The following is a 19266-nucleotide window of genomic DNA, read 5'->3' as shown; positions in this document are numbered from 1 at the left end:
CCTTCTGCAGCATTTGGCTTTCAAGTCCTCCTAACAGAGGGAATAAGTCCCTGTGTTACAAAGGAATATAAGAAAATTGTGTTTGTTCGTTCATCTGGGCTCTGTCACAGGCCTTCAGAAATGTTTCATGTGTTTGTTACAGAGAGTAAGACACTGTAAAATTAAATGAAACATGAATCGTTGTTCTTGTGAGTGTATAGAGACTTCATATGATGTAAGATATGGAAACTATCCACTAATTTAATTTACATCAAATAAACCAAATGCATCCAGCTTCCTTTTGAATTAAGTTGCAAGTTACAATAAAAGGCATAAATTCTGTTCCCTAGTTTAATTTACAGTTAAAGCCATGTAAAAACTTACACTTTTTTCCTGCACTTAAGATGTCAGAATACAGATTCATATTTATTTCCTCCCATTACAGCAACAAAAATCATGATAGAACACATGCTCTTCATTTCACTGAAATTAAATGGACGTGAATGTAATTTTGTTACCTTTCTTGCAGTTGGTTTTTCCACCATGGTGCTATCACTGTCAGAATTTTCAACCTGAACTGCTTTTGTAGACCCAAATTTGGGCATTTTATAGCTGTTTAGCTAGCTGTATCTTCTATCAGTCGGTTCATGGTGTGTCTGAAAAACAAACAAACAACATTACATAAATATATACACTGCAGTGTCATTTCAGGACAAACGTTGTTACTGCAGATAGTAGCAGAGCTGAATAGTACCCCAAAATACAACCCCCAAAAAGATGATGACCAATGACACCTAACTTCCAAGCATCCCACACATCTGCAGCTCAAACCTTGGGGTGAAAACCCAAAAGGTCTAACATTGCTACTACCAGGGACAGTGCCATCAGAAAACCAAGTCAGTTGCTGAACTGTCTCATCCTTCTAACTTGCCTCTTTGGCAGACTTAACACTTTCAGGTATTTGATGGCTCATTGGTTCAGTATCTCGCTTCATTGTTTAGGTAATAAGACTGGGAAGATGCACAAGATCATTTCTAGCAACATTATGAAGAGAAATTAAGCTTTCTAGCCTGGGAAACTGAAATATTGTCTACCCAAAATATGATGAAAAGAAAGTCAAATCTTGATGATTTGCTACCCTTTCTTTCTGTTGGAACAAGAGATACATATTAGAAGAAAAATCTTCTAAAGCTTAGACCAGGAACTAGAAACCTTAATTTCCAATGTCTAGCAAATTAATTACATAAGTCATCGCTCTATATATATGTATATAAAGCTCTAAGAGCTCTGTGGTGTTTCATCTCCAGGGTACACCATATAAGTGTCATTACAGACTCACATAATGGAAGAGGTCTGACTTGCCTCTTCCACAGAATGAGAGCCACTCTTCTTTTAAGAGTGCCTGAGAAGAAAGATCAAGTGAAAAGTAAAACTACATTTGACATCACTTCAAAGCTGGTGACGGTTTTATGGGTCTTTTTGAATTCATGTCTAATATTACAAATATTTATGTGATCACAGTAATTGCAGTAATCTTATGCCTCAGCTAGATGTCGTTTCAGGTGTGACATTTCTATTGTTGCTTTACAGTTAAGATTTTGGGATCATCACATAGCAAACTCGCTGCTGTTATAGGACCAGGGCCACTGTTTTGGTTTGGCACAGGTAACTGACAACAGAGACTGGTATTTTTAATTTGGCAGATGACTGAGAAAAAACTGTTTTGCAGACTAGAGCTGACACATAAAACTTGCATATTCAAGCAAATTTCTACACACCACCCACCCATCCATCCATCCCCCACAAGACCTGAACTATGGGAAATTCCCTTAGAGAATACTTGGCTAAGATTAATACAAAAATAAGATTGCATACAACAAAGTAACATCTTACTTTCTTATTCTTCCAGAACAGGAGGGGAAGAACAAAAGGGGAAGAAAAGTTCAAAATGCTCAATCCTGAAGTCAGAAAATTAGGAAATGCTGCACTAAGGTCGGCTCTTTTTCTCCCTTTCCCCCACACCTGAGGTTTGGGTTTGGGGGTTTTTTTGGTTTTGTTTCTTTTTTTTTTAACATTAACCACAAGCTTATGAAAAGAGGAAGAGCTTAATTCTAAACTGTCTCACATACAATAACTTCAATCTTGTCTCCACTATGATACAAGATACAATATTGTGAAATTCCTACTGTTCTACTCTTACCCAAGACAAAAGAAACATTAGCATATTCCCTTCATTTATGTAGTGTCAATAGGATGTATGCAGCCCTACTGATACAGAAAGTAATTGTTGATTTTTAATGGACATCAAAGCACATGGTTATTTGCCTTTTTATTTCCTTTTTGTAACAGTTGCAGGAACAAAAAAGGTTATTGGTGCAATGGAGAGTACTCCAGAATGAGTTTCCTGTCGTTTACAAAAACATTTCTTAATCCTAAAAGAAGCAACAAGTTAGTATCTTCACAGATGACTACTGTGCCGATTACACCAGAGTATTACCACAGCAGCAAGCATCTCTGTCATAAAACTGCTTTTGATTAGTTAGCCTCTCAAATCCTAAGTTTCATTTGTAACAATCGTCATTGTATATATCATCAAGATCAACATGTGAAAGTTATCTTTATTATTTTAATCAAAGTATTTCTCACTGCACATGCTGCTGTTTTCTTTCTTTTTTTCTGCTATTTGACTCCCTAAAACTACCTCCATTCCTGCTTTGCTTCTCTTCCTTTCCTGGTTTGCCATGCCATTCCCTATACCTTTCTGGTACTGACAGTAAGGAGCCCAACTTCATGAGCTTAGTGAAATTTATTAGCTTAGGCTTGCTCCATTCTTCTTATTTGCCTCACCAGTAAGGGCTAAACCACAATAACTGAACAAGAGTTCCTCCTTCACAAAAGGCCCAGCCTCCCTGCATGTCCTTTCAAGTCTTACTGAAGAGAAATAGTTTATTTTTAAAAATGGTAGACCAAAAAAAAATTTCAAGTTACAGGTATTGTATAGGGGTAAGAGGATGATGAAAACATTTTCAAAATAAATTTAAATTAAAGGTATTTTTAAATAATATAGTTAGCACAAATCTAAGTAAATACATCAATGTAAGTAAATGAAATGACAACAGCATAGGATGTTTCCATTTTCTTACACACATGATCAAAATTAAATGCGAATTCATTCAATTGTTGACCCCAAGTCAATTATGTTTGAAGAGAAAACTGCTTGTAAGTACACTAAAATTGAGTATCACATACTGGATTATTAAATACTTCAAATATTTGAGAAAAAAAAATTCATAAAGGGTAGATTTTTTTATTTCATAAGATACCACTTACGGTCCAGAAATGTAAGCAAACTGTTCAACCCATGATCACATAATATATATTACAATAAAATTCTGAAGAAGTGATTTTACCGACATTTTAACTTTATTTCTGTTTGCCTGCAGTTAAGTGCCATTTCAACTCATGCTCTGAATACAGTCAACAAACATTTGTGTTCAAAGTGAAAATGTAGAACATTATTAGCAGGTTCTTCCAGGGAAACCTAGATCTGTCTGCTTTGAGTTTCATTCAGGGTTGTTTCTAATGCAATTACTGGTTTATTAGGCAGTCTTGATGGCATATTTCAAATCACCAGAACCCTAAATTAAAAGTTACAACTCTTTACATTCAAATTATTCTCCTCTGTCACAACAAGCAGCACCATCACTTTTCATCTGACAAACAGGCACAGCTCTGTTTTTTTCTTTACCAAACTCATCTACTTCATGCTTTCAATAAAACAAACAATCTGCTTCCTACTAAAGAACTTCTCTGCATGTAACAAAATCAGATATTCTGATTTTATGTTTGGACGTCTTTCCTGTACATTCATTATCAGTTATCAATGTCCTATTATTTGAAATACTGTTAAACTTTTCTCTCATTTTTTATCTAAAGGAACTAAAAATCTCTATTTTCTCCTTAAAGTAACAAAGGTATGCATTTTGACAGTTCTACACGCAGTGATATAAAAAGCTAGGATTATTTCATTAAAAAACCCACCCCAAAAACCAAACAAAAAACCCCAAACAACCACCAAAATTTCAGATATAGCTAGTTACAGAAAATTAGGCATATAATAAATCTCTAATACAAACAAGTTACTGTATTAATTTGTATAAGCTTGCATTTAGCACTAATGAAAGGGCATGCCTTCACCTATGTAAAAAAAACCAGAATTCATGCAGTACTCGAACAGTGCTGCTGCCACTGTTATTCAATCCCTTTATATGAGTTTTTGTTTTCAGCCCAGTCCCCTGGGAAACTGAGGCCCATGTGTTTGTTACATGCATATGTATGATTCACCAATGACTTTCAAGCCTTTCAAATTTTCTTTAAATTTGACAGCAGAGAAAAGTTTTCATATATATTAAGCACTCACAAATTTCATGGAAGAAAGTGGCTGGTGGATAATAATGATGATAATGATAACAATAACAACAATAATAGTAATAGTCATTGTTTTCCCCAAGGGAGTTTGAATATGAGCTTCATGCCATATTGCATGTAAGAAAACTCCACCCAAGATGGCCGTTACAAACCACTTTCCTTCTTTTCCCATAGTCAACAGGTGAAGTTTCTGTTGAGACCTGCAACGTTACCACAGTCAATCAACCATGAGACATAAAACTGTAAGAAATTAAGCATCACTAGCTCTGGCGCTCAGAGAACGACTTGCTTCCTTTCTGGTTTACAATGCATGCTTACCTTCTTATTCCTGCATGTCTTCCCCATAACACATGCAGCAAAACATTACACAATGCTTAGGGAAGGTTTTCTTTGGTAGCCCTGTTGTACAGTCCATCTTGAAGGTTAGCTGACTGCTATTATAGCAAATCAATGGGGCACAAGACTGAACTTTTATGAGAATATTAGTAGTCAATGGGTTAATTCCAAAGATATTGCATTTATCCTTGAGCTCTAGAATGTGTTTGCATTTTAAAAGCAGAGGATCTAGCATAAGGCAACCTTCTCAACTACCTCTGTTCTTCTATATTTCCCATATCTTATTTCATCTGCGGAGAAAAAAAAAAAGGAACACCCCCCCCCAAAAAAAAAAAAAAAAACATGAAGAAAAATATCCCTCTCTTCCAACAGGGATTTACTCCAGACAGGGAAACAGTGAATCGACTGTACAAAATTTCTGCTATAAATATTTGACAGGAGTACTTCAGAATGTTTTGCTAAAATTAAACTTATGAAAATGACAGCTAAGACTCCATCTACTTTAGCAGGAAGTACAGAATTATCAAGAGCAGATCTGTAGAGTGGAACAGCTGGTAACAAAAACTCAGAATTTACCCTAGTCATATTTAGCAGTTTTGCTCTGGACTATTTCTAGTGCCATCCCATGTACTAAACACACATTAAAGGTTGGAGAACATTCAGCACATTCCTGAACACATCTCTCAGATTAAAACAGGAGGAATCAAGCTCTGGAGCCACTGCATAGAGCAAGCTGAAATACAGTGAGGAGAAATAAGGATAGTCACTCTAAAGGTATGTTCCTGATTCAAACTAAGACACTGACATTGCTTTCCTCATCGTGACCTCCTCCCTCCTACGCCCAAGACTTCGTCTCCTCCAATTTTATTTAGAAATTACTGGTATGCTCTAGCTCTCAAAACTATTAAGGGTCTATTATGGAAAGGAAAAAAGAAGTTGGTGGATGAGTATGAGAGACGTCTAAGAACAGCTGAACTGAGGGAAAGGCAGGCAAAAGCCAACATTACATATTCTGTTCAGAGAAAGCCAGCTGGCCAACCCGTATGTACATATTGGCTAATTAAGAAATATGTAGGTAGCTCACGCCTAGCCATGCCAAATGTTATCTGTATTCTGGTGGGAGTGTCAAAGGCAGCTGAGGTTAATGCACTGACAGAAAGTGAATGGGTATAGTACAAAGGACCAAAATCCACAGAAAACTGGGCTTTTTAAATACTGTAAGGAGCACAGTTTAAGCAAAAAGATGTTCATTTAACTAAGTTTAACACTCTGGGTTCTTTTTTCTTCTTATCAGAAAAGTGCAAATTACTTCAGTATTTTATTTCACAATAAAAGCACCCTTCAGCAAACAAATTAGAGAAGTGATTTCTTTCCACAAGAAAGGATAACAAACTGTAGCATTATTAGTGCAAAATGAAATGTTGTGATGGGAGATGTAGCGGCATTGTCAATTTTTTTTTTTCTTCTTTCAGAAGTCAGTGCTTCTATACAGGTAGTTACTCAAGCATAACCTACTGCTATACATGTTCAGACTGCAACATGTGTTACCAGATCAGCATCTACCTTTTCACCTACAGTGTTCAGTAAGAAAAAAGGGCTCAAGATGGAACAAAAGGTTATTTGGGATATTTTGGCTACAGGCTGGGGACACACTAAGAGGCATAAGACCAGGAATTTGGGACTGTAGGGAAAGAGACCATTCACGTACAACACGCAGTAGGAGGGTAGCAAAGTCCAGTAGTACAGAGCTAGGCTTTTCTGGCTTGGGAATTTAAACACCATATGTATAAAAGGAACATCTACATTTTTACCTGGTATTTCCCACACAGAAGTATGCCTGTGAGGAGTAAAGCTTCAGATTAGCTAAACGAGAGAATGTGACTGTGATGAGGAAGCAGCAGAGAGAGAAACTTGAATGGACAGGTAAGAATGGATTGTGCTATGGACAAAAGCACAAGAGACTCCATGATCAACACACAAGAACTTTTGCCCCAGAACATGGGGCACAAACCAAAATTCTTTAGTTCTGCCATTTCTGTGGCCCATCCTTTTAGTTTTAATGGAGAATGACAAGCTTACTACTGCAGTCAGTTTTCCATTAGCTCCTTGTACAGACATACTTACAGAAATGAAGTCTTAAACACTGCTGCTGTCTCAGAATAAAAATGATGGTAAAGGATGGGACATTACCCAGGGCATGCACTTAAAAATCTCATTAGAACATTATACAAAATACTGTTCTGAAATGTCAAAATTTTGGAGTTACTGTAGCCACAAAAATACTACTCCTTGTACCAAGGTCTTCACTGCAGAGGACTGTATAAACAGAGATACTCTATAACAATTGCAGCAGTTTATTTGATCTTTACAAGGAAGACAATGAAAGGGCTATTAAAGGCTTCATTTGAGCAAAAATAGTTTTAGTTTTCTTGTGCAGAGTCTTATGAAAACAGCATTACATGAATCCCCCAAAAAAACTTCCTCCCAATCATTTAGCAACCAGGGGTACTGCTGGAGTCCAGCATGCATGTTATTGCTAAGTAGGATTACTGAACAACTTAACTTCCAGGGTACTAAAGTCAAAGTAGAATGGGTAGGAGATCTATATAAAAAGCCTTTTTTTTCCAAAAACTGATAATACATTAGACATATGCAGCTATAATGGACTAAATATAAACTGCAGCACATCCCTACTGGCAAGCCTGCTTCCTGCTGCAGGCTAGAAGCGTATTGTCCTTTACAAGTTTAAAGGAAAACACATTTTGCATAAGAAAACATGAAATAGGAGGCTATTTCTGTATGTTATCCTATTTAGACTAGATTTTTACCATCACTACTTCCTTGACGTGGTGTACACTAAAATACCATCAAATACAATGAACAGAACAATTTACCAGGCACTTTTTGCCCTGCACTCCATGGTGTCTCATTGTACTTGCAATTCAATTCTCTAGCAGTAACCAGCAAACAAATTAGTAAATACTACTGGCTTTAGGTAGCACACCAATTTAGTATGCTGGAGAGAACAGTGTCTGAATGATACATGCAGTGGCTTTTACAGATGAAAGGTGACAAGAACATTTTTATATGGAAAATATTCACAAGCTCTTTTCACACGATTGCAACAGTTCAGTTCATGCAGATTCCAGTGTCAGAGTTATGATGAAAGAACTGAGCTCCAACACAGTCTCAAACTAACAGCGCCTGAGGTAACAGCCTGTTGCGGTATTAAGTGCAAATGCAGTACCCAGCATGGACATGAGTCACAAATTTGGCAGATTTTGCAGCATTTGACGATTAAAATATGACACAACACTTTTGGTCCAGAAGTGAGGAATTCTTTTTTATTATAATTTTCCTTTAAGATCTGCACAATACTTGAGATGACTTTGTGGCTAGAACATGTAACACTAAGATCTACTCCTTTCTTCACTATACCTATCGTGCAACCTCAGAAAAAGTGCCTTACCTCTCCCCTGAAGCAATTCCCCCTACCAGATTTTAGAAGAAAACGAAACAACAGCCTAACATAAACACACCTTTCAGAAATATATGCCATGAGATAACTTGCGTATGTGTATTTCATAGCCTCCTCAGATCCTAGCTAATGTATGGAATGGACTACTAGACTTGCTGTCCTATCAGAGAGTATTTCTACATTTTAATTTTAAATGTTTAGATACTTGAGATACAAACATATAAGGATCACACAGATTCTTCTGTAATAAGAAAAATAAAATCTTTGAACCCCATTTTATAAAGGTGTCCTTGAACAGTGAAATAGGAATGGGCAGTGACTACTCATAATCTCCAGAACAGCTTTTAATATACTCTGAAGTACCTACTCATCACATGCCAGACTACACTACACAGGACTAGGATGAAGTCCCTAAAAAACAGCTGACACTCAGGCAGCAAGAAAGATTTTCCAATACTTCAGCTGGAACTCACCACTACTTGCTACCAAAATAAAGGACGTATCTCATAGTCTAGGAATTTCTACTAGGAAGAGCAAAAAAATCAGAAGACTTACAACTCTTTCCTATGCAGAAAACAAACAAGACTCTGTGGGGATTTTGTTGCACTTGCCTATATAGGACTTTGGGCTCCTACCCAGAACACCTTCAAACCACTGTTTTAAGGGCCCGAGTTTACCGGTGCTTGGTTTCAAGTGCCAAGTTCCATATATTTCACAATACTCTTCAATTTATTTTCCATGCTAATAGTAGCACCTAGATTTGTCAATCTCTTTCTAACAAATACGCTCTATTAAAGAGCATGACTGAATCTGTAGTTTTCTGACTGAATTTTAGTAAGGTGCTTTTTTACACACACACACACGCTTACCAACGAGCACAAGGACTTCATTGCTCATAGAATTAAAGAATAGTTGAGGTTAAGGGACATCTGGAGGTCATCTAAGTCCCTCAGTTATCTAGTCAGTCAGACATTTTCAGCTGTCGTTGTACCTTACATAGACCAGGTGGAGTTTGTTACTTGATAAGGAAAAAAAAACAGTACAGAAACCATGGAAAATACAAACCTTCCTATTCTTGACTAACTGTAGGCACCTATAAATCATGCAGCAGTGTTTTACAAGCAGCACACTGTGGAATAAGACAAAAACTTCGGCCCAAAATTTCATTTACAAAATCTTACTTACTGATTGAAAATAACACACACCAATATGCCTCTAAGATGTGTTGCATGGATTGACTTGAATTTTAAAGGTACTACTGGTTTATAAATTACAGATAGATCATGCTTCAATAACAGCTGTATCTGAGCAAGAGATGGCTCCTCTTCCATGTCACAGCTCATCATCAGAAATACACCTGCACTTCTTTCTGTAATGTTTTCTCACAACTACACTTAAAATAAATGTCAAACAACTAAGGACTGAAACTCTTATTGGAGTAGCGTTGGACATTTCTCACCTCACACACTTTCAACTATATCTGCAAAATCTACCTGTCAGAATGAAATCAACACACTGGCACTGATTTGCTTCTTAAAGTAAAAACAAAACAAGACAAAACAAATAAGATTTTTAGGGTATCTTACAACTCTGATTTTATTTATACTTCCTTGATCATGATCAAGCAATATATTCATTTGCTGAACATTCCTTTCAAGCTAGTTTAGTCCTTAATGCTCCTGCTGAAATGTTCAAGTAGCACTAAAGGCAAAAAGTGGACTTCAACTTTCTGAGATCGTTCTTGCTACTGGCAAGAGCAAATTCTCATAGCAAGTGAAGAAACTTGCTTCTGTCGCTGTGTGAAAATTTTTTGACAACGTGGTGAAGTTCTGAGGAATCACTGACCAGAAACGTACGCAGCAAGTGGCTTCACTTGCTTCCAAAGAATTTATTTGTCACTCATACCACAATTCCCTGCTATTTCAGCTTGCCTTGATTTCTACCTTCTTAAAGAGAAGGGAATGTCTACGACACTTTTTTTTTTTTTTTTAATTTTACAAAACATCCTAAATAAAAAGGAGGACCTATCCTGGACAACACCACACAACTTACTATTCATAAATCAAAACTGGGAATAATAAGGCTTAGATGACTCCTCCCTTCACAGACATTACTGTGAATACAATACTGCTGGAAGATGAGAATGCATTATTTCTTTCATTTTACAGATGGCAACTTAAGTTCACAGAAATAATGAAGTCAGGAGTTTGACCAATTTGCCATATCTATAACACATTATGGACTTTATTTTTCAGATTATTTCACATTATACAGTACCTTACACTTGGTTAGAGCATAGCTACTAGAGACTTCAGTTTCCACTTCTGCAAGCAACAATTCTTCCCTACACTGCTGAAGGAAAAATGTGAAACAGTCTCAAAGCAGTTATCCGCAAGCAAGGAAAACAGTTGGCAAATGCTCATAAAAAGCCTGTATCTTACGCAAATTCCAAAACAGACTGAAATTTGGTAATTTTCAGGGTCAGTATTCATCTTTCTTCAACATGGGACCCTCTTTTCTCTTCCCGCAACCTCCTCCTTAGAGAACTTATACCAACTCCTGCAATAAGACTCCTCTTGGAGCAGTATCCTGGACTACACAATTGTAATTTATCCCCAGAGATCCATCCTGCTCATTACTTAAAGTGAAGTCCCAATCAAAACCCATCAACTCGTGATCCCACCCTGCTATCTGCAGAAAGGCAAATGAGCAGTGCTACTCTAATATATGGCAGATGGCATTTCTGATGCAGCAGAATATAAAGGTTAGTGACACTGTAGTATACAGCAAGAAGGCATGCAAATACAGACAAGAAGCACTCGTTTCACTTCTTTTGCAACACATTCCCATTCCCTTCCTTTACTTTCTCTAAAGTTTCCAGTCTCAAACAGATTCTGAGATCCTCCCACTGCAAATGTCATTCCACACATCAAGATTATGAAGTCAAAGCAGTTTGTTGGTATCAGACTTCTAAACTCACATGGAATTAATTACTGTTTATCTTGCCAAGGCACTGAAAAAAAAAAAAAATCATAAAAACTAACATTTTGTCAAAGTATCCTTACAGGTGCTATGCCAAACAATCAAGTCTTGCTTGGCATATAAGAGCTAAAAATTATTAACAGAACATGACAGAGGAAAAGAAACAAAAGGATCCCAGCTATCTATAAGTGACCTTTAATGTTCTTCCACATAGATAACTGAACATGGAAAAACTGAAGAAAATGAGTGTGCTAGGCTCTACTTCTACTTTAACACCTCACAGTAGTATACTAAAGTCCAAGTATCTAAAAAGGTGTCACTTTCAGAGGACAGGACACTCTCAAAGAATCAATTAGATTAATGGACCCAAAACCTGGGTAAACCTATCTGTATCAAGCCCCATGCAAAAGACCACACCAAAAGACTGACTCCAAAAGACCCTGTAAGGTGCTGAGAAAAGGTATGAAACAAAATAAGTAGGGAGGGCATGAATTCTTTCCCAGTTGACTAGAACATCTCCCAGGACACTGAACTCCTTCCTTTTTTTTTTTTTAAAGTGACTTTTTTTTTTTTTTTTTAAGATGCTATGGGAATCAATTTGTTTACATAATGTGGTTTAGGGTGAAAAACAATGTTGACAAACATGGCCTAAACTGACAGGGTGCCACAACCCTGAAAACAGGCGAGTAGGGAAGATGGCACTTGGCAACCTGGGATCCTCAAATAAGATTTGATATAAACAGACAGCTGCAACGGGGAAACATTGAATGAGAAGGTACCTGAAGGAACAAAAAGTAAGATCAAATACTATGATCTCTTCACTTTTCTTTTTGAACAGAAATAGTTTCACAAGTCTGAAATCCTAAATGTTGGTTGTTTAATAAAATAAACACACAGGGACAAGAACTGTCTTTACAACAGGTACTCTCTGATTTACACCTCAATCATACAGATGTTTGCATTTAGAATAAACTTTCAGAACAGAAGTCCTACCAGCTTAAGATTACGGAATTATCCATTATTTCAGAGAAGTCTTTGGAGGGCTGTGGGCTTGCTTAATAGTGAAGCATGTGGACTGGATACATACATTATAAACGAACTTGCAAAAACATAGCCTTAATTAATAATTTTCACAACGGGATTGGAAAAATGATAGTTTTTCTGGAAAAGCATAAAACAGTAGGACATTTGATATCACAATGGCATCCCAGATTGTACAAGAATGGCAGAATCTTCATCAATAAGCCAGTATTATCTTGCAAAAAAGGAAGATCATTCTATTACCACTATCTATTTTCTCATATAATTTCCTCTTAATACCCAAGAAAAGTGCTGCATTCCAAGCATTTAAATTAATATTTTATGACAAAACTAATTTTACATTAAACGGCTTAAATTACCAAAGCTGAAAGTTTGTGGCACTTGCATTACATAAACCAGATGGCATTTTTATCAGAGAATGGTTAGGAATTATTTAAAAGCAGAAAATCCTCCCTGATTCCAAGAGACTTGTGTTGAAGCTTCTTTTTATGCATATAGGTACACATCCCCTGCCCCAAATTGGGAGGGACAAGACATAAGAAACAAACGTTTAAATATAGGGTTATCTCCTGGCATTAGCAACAAACAGAAACAAACAAACAAAAGCATTGCCTTTCCCCAAAATAGTGATAAACCTGCCTTCCAGAACTCAGACATCGACACCTATTTCAGTGTGGCAGGAATGGCTCCCACAAAGGTGACAAGGGGCATCATTCCTTCTGAAACACATATACTATTTCTACAGCATTCCTCCATATGGGCTATTAAGGAACAGCAACCAGTACCAGAATACAGTATGAATCTGAAGGATGTTTGTCAGTATTGTCTTATCTCAAGTGCATTTCTCTACTCTCAGATTAACCCTTTGTCTTTTCATGGAAGATAATAGAATTATTGTTTTTACATATGGCTGGCTGTTCTACAAGGAAGCACTGGAAAGAAACAAACAGAATGATGAGGGTACAAATACAACTGGTTGAATAAATAATTGTTTTTCTCCTTGAAAGGAATTCTGCAATATCAAAAATATTATTAAGTTTCTTTTCAGACATTATTAATGTTCAAATGATAATTTCTGAAGAAATACTCTTATTAATATTTATGCTTCAGCTACTTTTCATATTTCTCCTTTGGCAGTAGAAAATAAGGTTGTTTCACTTTCAGTTTCTCACTCACAAGCTTACTCTGAGTTGCAGGCACTGGAAGAGACCTTAAGTTCTAGCACAAACAACGTAGAGAAGACATAGATGTACTTGTCTTTCTAAAAAAAAAATATGATAAACTGCAGTTTTAATAAGCAAATGAAGCACAAAGAAGTCTTACTTATGCAACTAGTGTCATTTAAATTAAAAAAAAAAAAGACTTAAGAACCTGTATAGCAGAACTTAGAACGCACTACAGCTTTACAAGACTACCACACACAGGCAGTACAAGAAGAATGCATCCTTTGACTATTAAAAATAAAATTAGTCAGGAAAAACACATTACCTACAACACTTGGAAAAAAGTTCTATTCCACATTTGAAAGAAAAAAACAGTTTTACAATTTACCATGCCTTCAGCAACAGGTTAAGCAAGGAATCCCAACAGACTAACTAAAATTAGAACTTAACATTTTGCTCACACTACCGGGGTGAATTCCAGGTTCAACTGGTCTTGACTATAAGCAATCTGCTCTAGCTGACCCTGCTCTAAGCAGGGGGTGGACTAGATGACCTCCAGAGGTGCCTTCTGATCTCAACTAGTCTATGATTCTATTCCATGAATTAGAAATGCAGATGTTCTTTACCTCAGCAGCAGCATGTCTACTGGCAGTTCTCTCCTCTTGCTGATACGTTCACCATATGAAAAGGTTTAAGTCTTCTATATTCTTCAGCAACTCATGCTATGTAGTCAGGACAGCATTTATTCTAACAAAGACTTAAACAGGTGGCTAGAAGAACCTGTGTAGCTTGTAAGTACTGATGTCACACTCAAATCATATCATTAAGACAGCTGCATAGAATACAAACATCATATTCCTACTTAGGGACATACCTAGCTGTTGAAACAAACATTTACATGGAAAAACAACCTCACCTCTTTACTCTGAGGATAAGACATACATAAGCTTCCAGAGTGCCTGAAGGGATGCCCCTTTATTCTGGATATCCTCTCAAAATAAAGGAGGTTCTTGGTCCTATAAAGAGGAAAGCTATTCTGGGAAAGAAAAGAAAGTGTCATGCTTGCCCAAGAACTCTGGCTCTTAGGAGCCAAAGACTCTTACTGCAAATTCCATTAGTCCTCCCTTTTAATCTACATGTCTAAAAACTTTTATGTTCACACGTGCTTCCTCTTGAGTCTTTTTTAGGATGAGCTACGGGTTCAAAGGAAGCACCTGCACAGATGTTTAGCATAACATGATACTTTAAGCTAAATGGAGAAGTGGAATTGTAAACTTCAGTTTTGATCTACTGGTTATTCCTTAAAGATGTAACTAAGTAGATCTTTGTCAACTAAGAAAGACTATTCCATTAGCAGAGTGCCTACCAAAGACAAACTTAAAAGCCTTTCTATCGGTACTTTGCCAAACTTAAGACAAGCAAGCCTATTGCCAATTAAGATGAAATTCCTTCTACAGGAATCTACATCCCCCCTGGAAACCTTCTAAAGATCTGCAAGACAAGAGATTTCAAATCTACTCTATACACTATTACTAGAACCTCAGTAATTTCTATGTAAATCTTCATAAGCTAATGATAATTTGCCAACCTGAAAACAAGAAAACCCACAACTTATCTGCAGCACTGCAGAAGGAACATAACCTAAAAACATGCAAACGCTCTTCACAGGATAAAAGCAGATGAACTGCCAACACCTACTCACAGTCCTTCAACTTTAGCAGGATTCACTGTGGGTAAAAGAGTGTGCTTGAGTGCTACCGTTCATGAGTAAGACCTAAAGTAGCAGATGCTGGGAAAAAAGCAAGCTTCTGAGTAGGCTTACTTACAGGTCTCCAACTGGTTCAGAGGGTTTTGTCCTGGCTAAATTGTGAAGACATGCAAAATATTCAACTGCCTTTGTTGCCACCTCTTGGCCATCACCACATATCACAAAAGTAGCAGAAAAAAATCATATGCCAGTTCCTTTATGGAAATAACTTCTCTTTGGGGGAAAAGAGATAGTGAGGGAACACATGAAGTGGAAGCAGAGAACAGAGAATAACCAGAATAGTTTGCATACAAGTATAACTATTTAGAGCTGTAAAACTAGTGAGTACTGCAATTAACCTTCATTAATGTTTTACTACCTCATCTGGAGAATCGAAGGGACTAGAAAGCAAAGAACCAGTTATTTTCAAGACAAAAGACTATATGTTTATTATATTTAAAAAGGGTAATAGTTGTCAAGACACCTGTCCCTCCTTGAAGTCAGAAAACGAATGGATTACCATTATCCACACTGGAAAGAGAATATCACTAAATGAACTTTCCATTTTCCCTTTACCATTGAACCGTAGTAAGAACCCCAATTAGTAGGTTGCTGAACAGTGCAGAGCACCACAGAAAGTTGATTTCTCTCAGTTAAGAGTTCTTTGTTGCACACAATCTTGAAGCAAACATAAACAAGAGGAAAATATTTCCATGAACTGGCTAAGGAAGCTATCTATCTATCAGAGCTTGAAAAGTTTCAAAAGCCAGACACCTATTAAGTAGGACTAATACAAAAGGCTTTGAAAGAGAGAGGAAACTATAGGAAATGTCTTCACATAATTAAGCTCATTTCTGCTGTCATCAAGCAATGGAACCTTCTAAGATTTCTACTGCAACAGTACTCCTGGAAATGCAAAGTGTTATTTGGTTTGTGTTGCATTTAATACCTTCTGAAGCTCAGAGAGGAGGAAAAAGTGCTTTCTACCTCTGGTGGTTTTTCCACCTCATGAATGCAAGACACAGGACAAGAATAAAGTCATTCCAATATTCTCCATCTCTACCAGGCTACTGGCAAGTAGAAAGCACATGACAAGAGCAGGGAAGTCTTCCTCCTCTGCTTGCATTTTTACTTTTTGCCTCTAATACAGCTCATAATTCTGTCTCTAACATTGCTAATGGCTCTTCATAGCCTAAACTAGTGTAAAACCAATCCTCTTGTGATACTATCATTACCTAGTGCACTCCGAGTAGCAGACATGAAACCGAAGAGTTTATTCATTTGTTGCTTGCTAAAGATAAAAGCAGTTGCAGCAATATAAGGATGCTTTGTCAGATCCAGGGAGATAACCCAAAGTAAGCCAAGGCAAAGTCACACTCTCAAGGCTTCAAGTCTCTATTTAAATGAATATTTAGGTTTTATGCAAGGTGGCAATAAAGGTCCTCAACTACATAGTAAAGATACAAAGTATGGCTTCCCATGCTTATGGAGGAACTTCCTAAGACTTCTCTAGGTTCTGCAATAATAATGAACTGGTAAGAAAAAACCTAAAGTTAGCAGGGCTCTGACTTGTTATTCTGCTAATAAAACTATTCAGTGTCATAACAAAAAATGCAAGACAGAGTTTGTGCTAATATTTATTTCATACCATCTGTCGTTGGAGCCTAAGTAGAGTCTAATGATGTAGTTAAAAAAATATAGTCTGATTTGGAGACTAAATGACCAATCAACATTTATACTACTCCATCTGCAATAGAACATGGAGAAGAAGAAACAACAGTCACGCCCAGCCCACCTCTTCATAGGATAAGATCCAAAAAATGTCAGAATTAAGTTGTTCTGAGTGTGTATATTAACAGCGTGGTAGCAGGTTAATCAGTACATATTTTGTGACCAATAGTTTTTTCCAATTTTAAAGAGGACCAACTATGCTAGTCTTCCAGATAATTTCATCAGCCTAAGATCATCTAAATCAGTTCAACAAATAGAATTTGTTTTCATATATCTGTATGCCCAATACTGAAGAAGTTGTTCTAGCTCAGCCGTTTCTAGGTGACCGTATTTTCACCAAAAGGATACCCAGGACTTTTCCATCTAGTTAAGTTAAAGCTGCAACGGTTCATGGGGTTTGTAGCAATTTAAACAGACACCTAATGGTGCAAAGAAGCTGCTCTTTGAGACTATGTTTGATTGCCTCTAATTTAATAAACACAGGTATTCAATTTTCAGTATATGCTTTTAATCCTAAAGTAAGTGGTAACACAGTAGTACCACCTGCAACTAATACCAAACAAACATTGAAGCTTCATACAAGCACTCATTCAGCCTGCTTATTAAAAGACCTTTTCCTCAGAGAAGTTACCTGTTGTGCAAGCCTGCTAGAAGAAACCATAAATGAACTTAAGTTTGTTGCACAGAGCTTGCCTTCTTACACAACATCTGTCCTAAGCTTTGCCATCTGCAGTATTCAGAGTTCACAAATAATTTTGAATAATCCTCTGCGTGGGAGAAGAACAGACAAAGAGATGGCAACAGAAAGGCAGAAATCCTTATATCTGAAAGACTGAGCTGTCATCTTTGCAGAAGAACCAAAGACTCTCTGATCAACTGTCTGCACTCGGTGATTACTAGAGAAAAGCCAGGAAATTAAAAAAGGGACTCGCATACTGTACACCAAAAAACTGACATCACCGCAAGAATGCCACCACAGTCTTCTGGGTGCCGAGAAAAACATTGGCACTCCTTGATATTTTAGCTTACAAGACAAATACAGGAAAGTCGAAGTATTAAGAAGACGGGGGTGGGGGAAGACACAGATAGTCAATGGGTTTATCATTACCTTCCCAACGAAGTATTCTGCTATACCTCAAACCCTGAAATTTTATTTCAACAGTTTCTCAGGCTTGCACAGAAACCTACTGATTTCACACAAGGTGAGATTAAGGTCCCCAGCTGATCAAGTCACAAGGTTAGCCAAGAGTCTGAGTTTCCATCTGAAGATTGAAGAAAAGCATGTGACACCCAACATCTGCACAAGCCTCAAACAATAAGAACAGGTGAAATGCCCTGACATCTCACATCGTTTTGAAGATCTATTAATCTAGGGACAATTACCCACTGAACTATAGCAGAGAATTACAGTGGAAGAAGGAAAGAAACCACAGGATGCTTAGCTCTGCAGCTGCACAGCACCTGTGAGTACCTCACCATATGCCTACCTAGAGTAACTAAGATATGACAACCAAACTGCCATCAACTTGCATACTGAAAAACAGCAAAACCCTTGCTGCTTCAAAACTAGAGTAGAAGTGCCCCCACCTCCAAATCACAAAATGTCAATAACAGTGAATTATTTTAATAAAAGTTAAAGATTTCTTATAGACATTATGATCTCACCCTTTTCTAGCATTCCAAGATTGAACAGTTTTTTCCTGGAACTTAAGTACATTTGGACTGTTCCACATCTGTCTGATAGCTTTTCGTTCCTGTAAACATCACAACTTACTCACTTGTCTTCATTAAAGAGCTGCTTTATTCCATAAACTACCTTATAATTCAGAGGTATAAAATTCAGATTTTCCTCCACATTACATGGCCCGCAGAAGAAAGGCATAGAACACAGTGACAGTGTCCAGGCAATTTCCACAAGACGTCTAGCTGGTAATACTGATATTAAACGACTCATTTTGTTGGGGAATTTAAATTAAAAAAAAAAAAAAATTAACAATCCTTTCATTTCTTATCAGCTACACAGTCCTTAAAAAAAAAAAAAAAAAAAAAAGACTGAATAGTAGCAAAGGTACCTGGAGCGTCTGGCTAGAACTAGCATGAAGAACTGTGCAACTGAGCCTGGCATTCTCTCATTTCTTGTCCTTCCTTTGTTGCCTAGTGTCACCTGTGCTGTGCGAGTCACTGTGCTCCACCTCAGCAGCGGTTGCCTTGTACTGGCAGACCAAGCAGCTGAACGAATTATTCTGCAAAACAACCGGGCACCCTTCAGCATTTAACAGAAGACGCCAGAAACGCCTCACCCGCTCGCCCCAGGTCTCGGTTTGACGCGGGCAAGCTACCCCGGCGGGACGGCACGGCCGAAATCGGCGGAGCAACTCCCG

The 19266-nt window shown here is 37.3% G+C and overlaps 1 protein-coding gene across 4 annotated transcripts in view; it reads right to left on the bottom strand.

The window, feature by feature from the left end:
* ANKRD12 (ankyrin repeat domain 12) overlaps positions 1-19266 on the bottom strand; it is a 68674-nt gene that overhangs the window by 48604 nt on the left and 804 nt on the right. Inside the window, exons 2-4 of one of the 4 annotated variants that reach the window (XM_049830219.1) lie at positions 18958-19128; positions 14324-14443; positions 498-635 (exon numbers count right to left, since the gene is read on the bottom strand). In XM_049830219.1, the coding sequence (XP_049686176.1) occupies positions 498-584 (87 nt within the window). In that variant the 5' untranslated portion in view covers positions 585-635; positions 14324-14443; positions 18958-19128. Of the gene's footprint in view, positions 1-497; positions 636-14323; positions 14444-18957; positions 19129-19266 lie in introns of those variants that run through there. The other 3 variants (XM_049830217.1, XM_049830218.1, XM_049830220.1) reach the window with 3 other exon arrangements.

This window comes from Accipiter gentilis, chromosome 27 (assembly GCF_929443795.1).
Source record: "Accipiter gentilis chromosome 27, bAccGen1.1, whole genome shotgun sequence".
Classification (NCBI taxonomy): Eukaryota; Metazoa; Chordata; class Aves; order Accipitriformes; family Accipitridae; genus Astur; species Astur gentilis.
The sequence above is the reverse complement of the archived record's forward strand: the minus strand, read 5'-3'. Positions and strand labels throughout refer to the sequence as shown.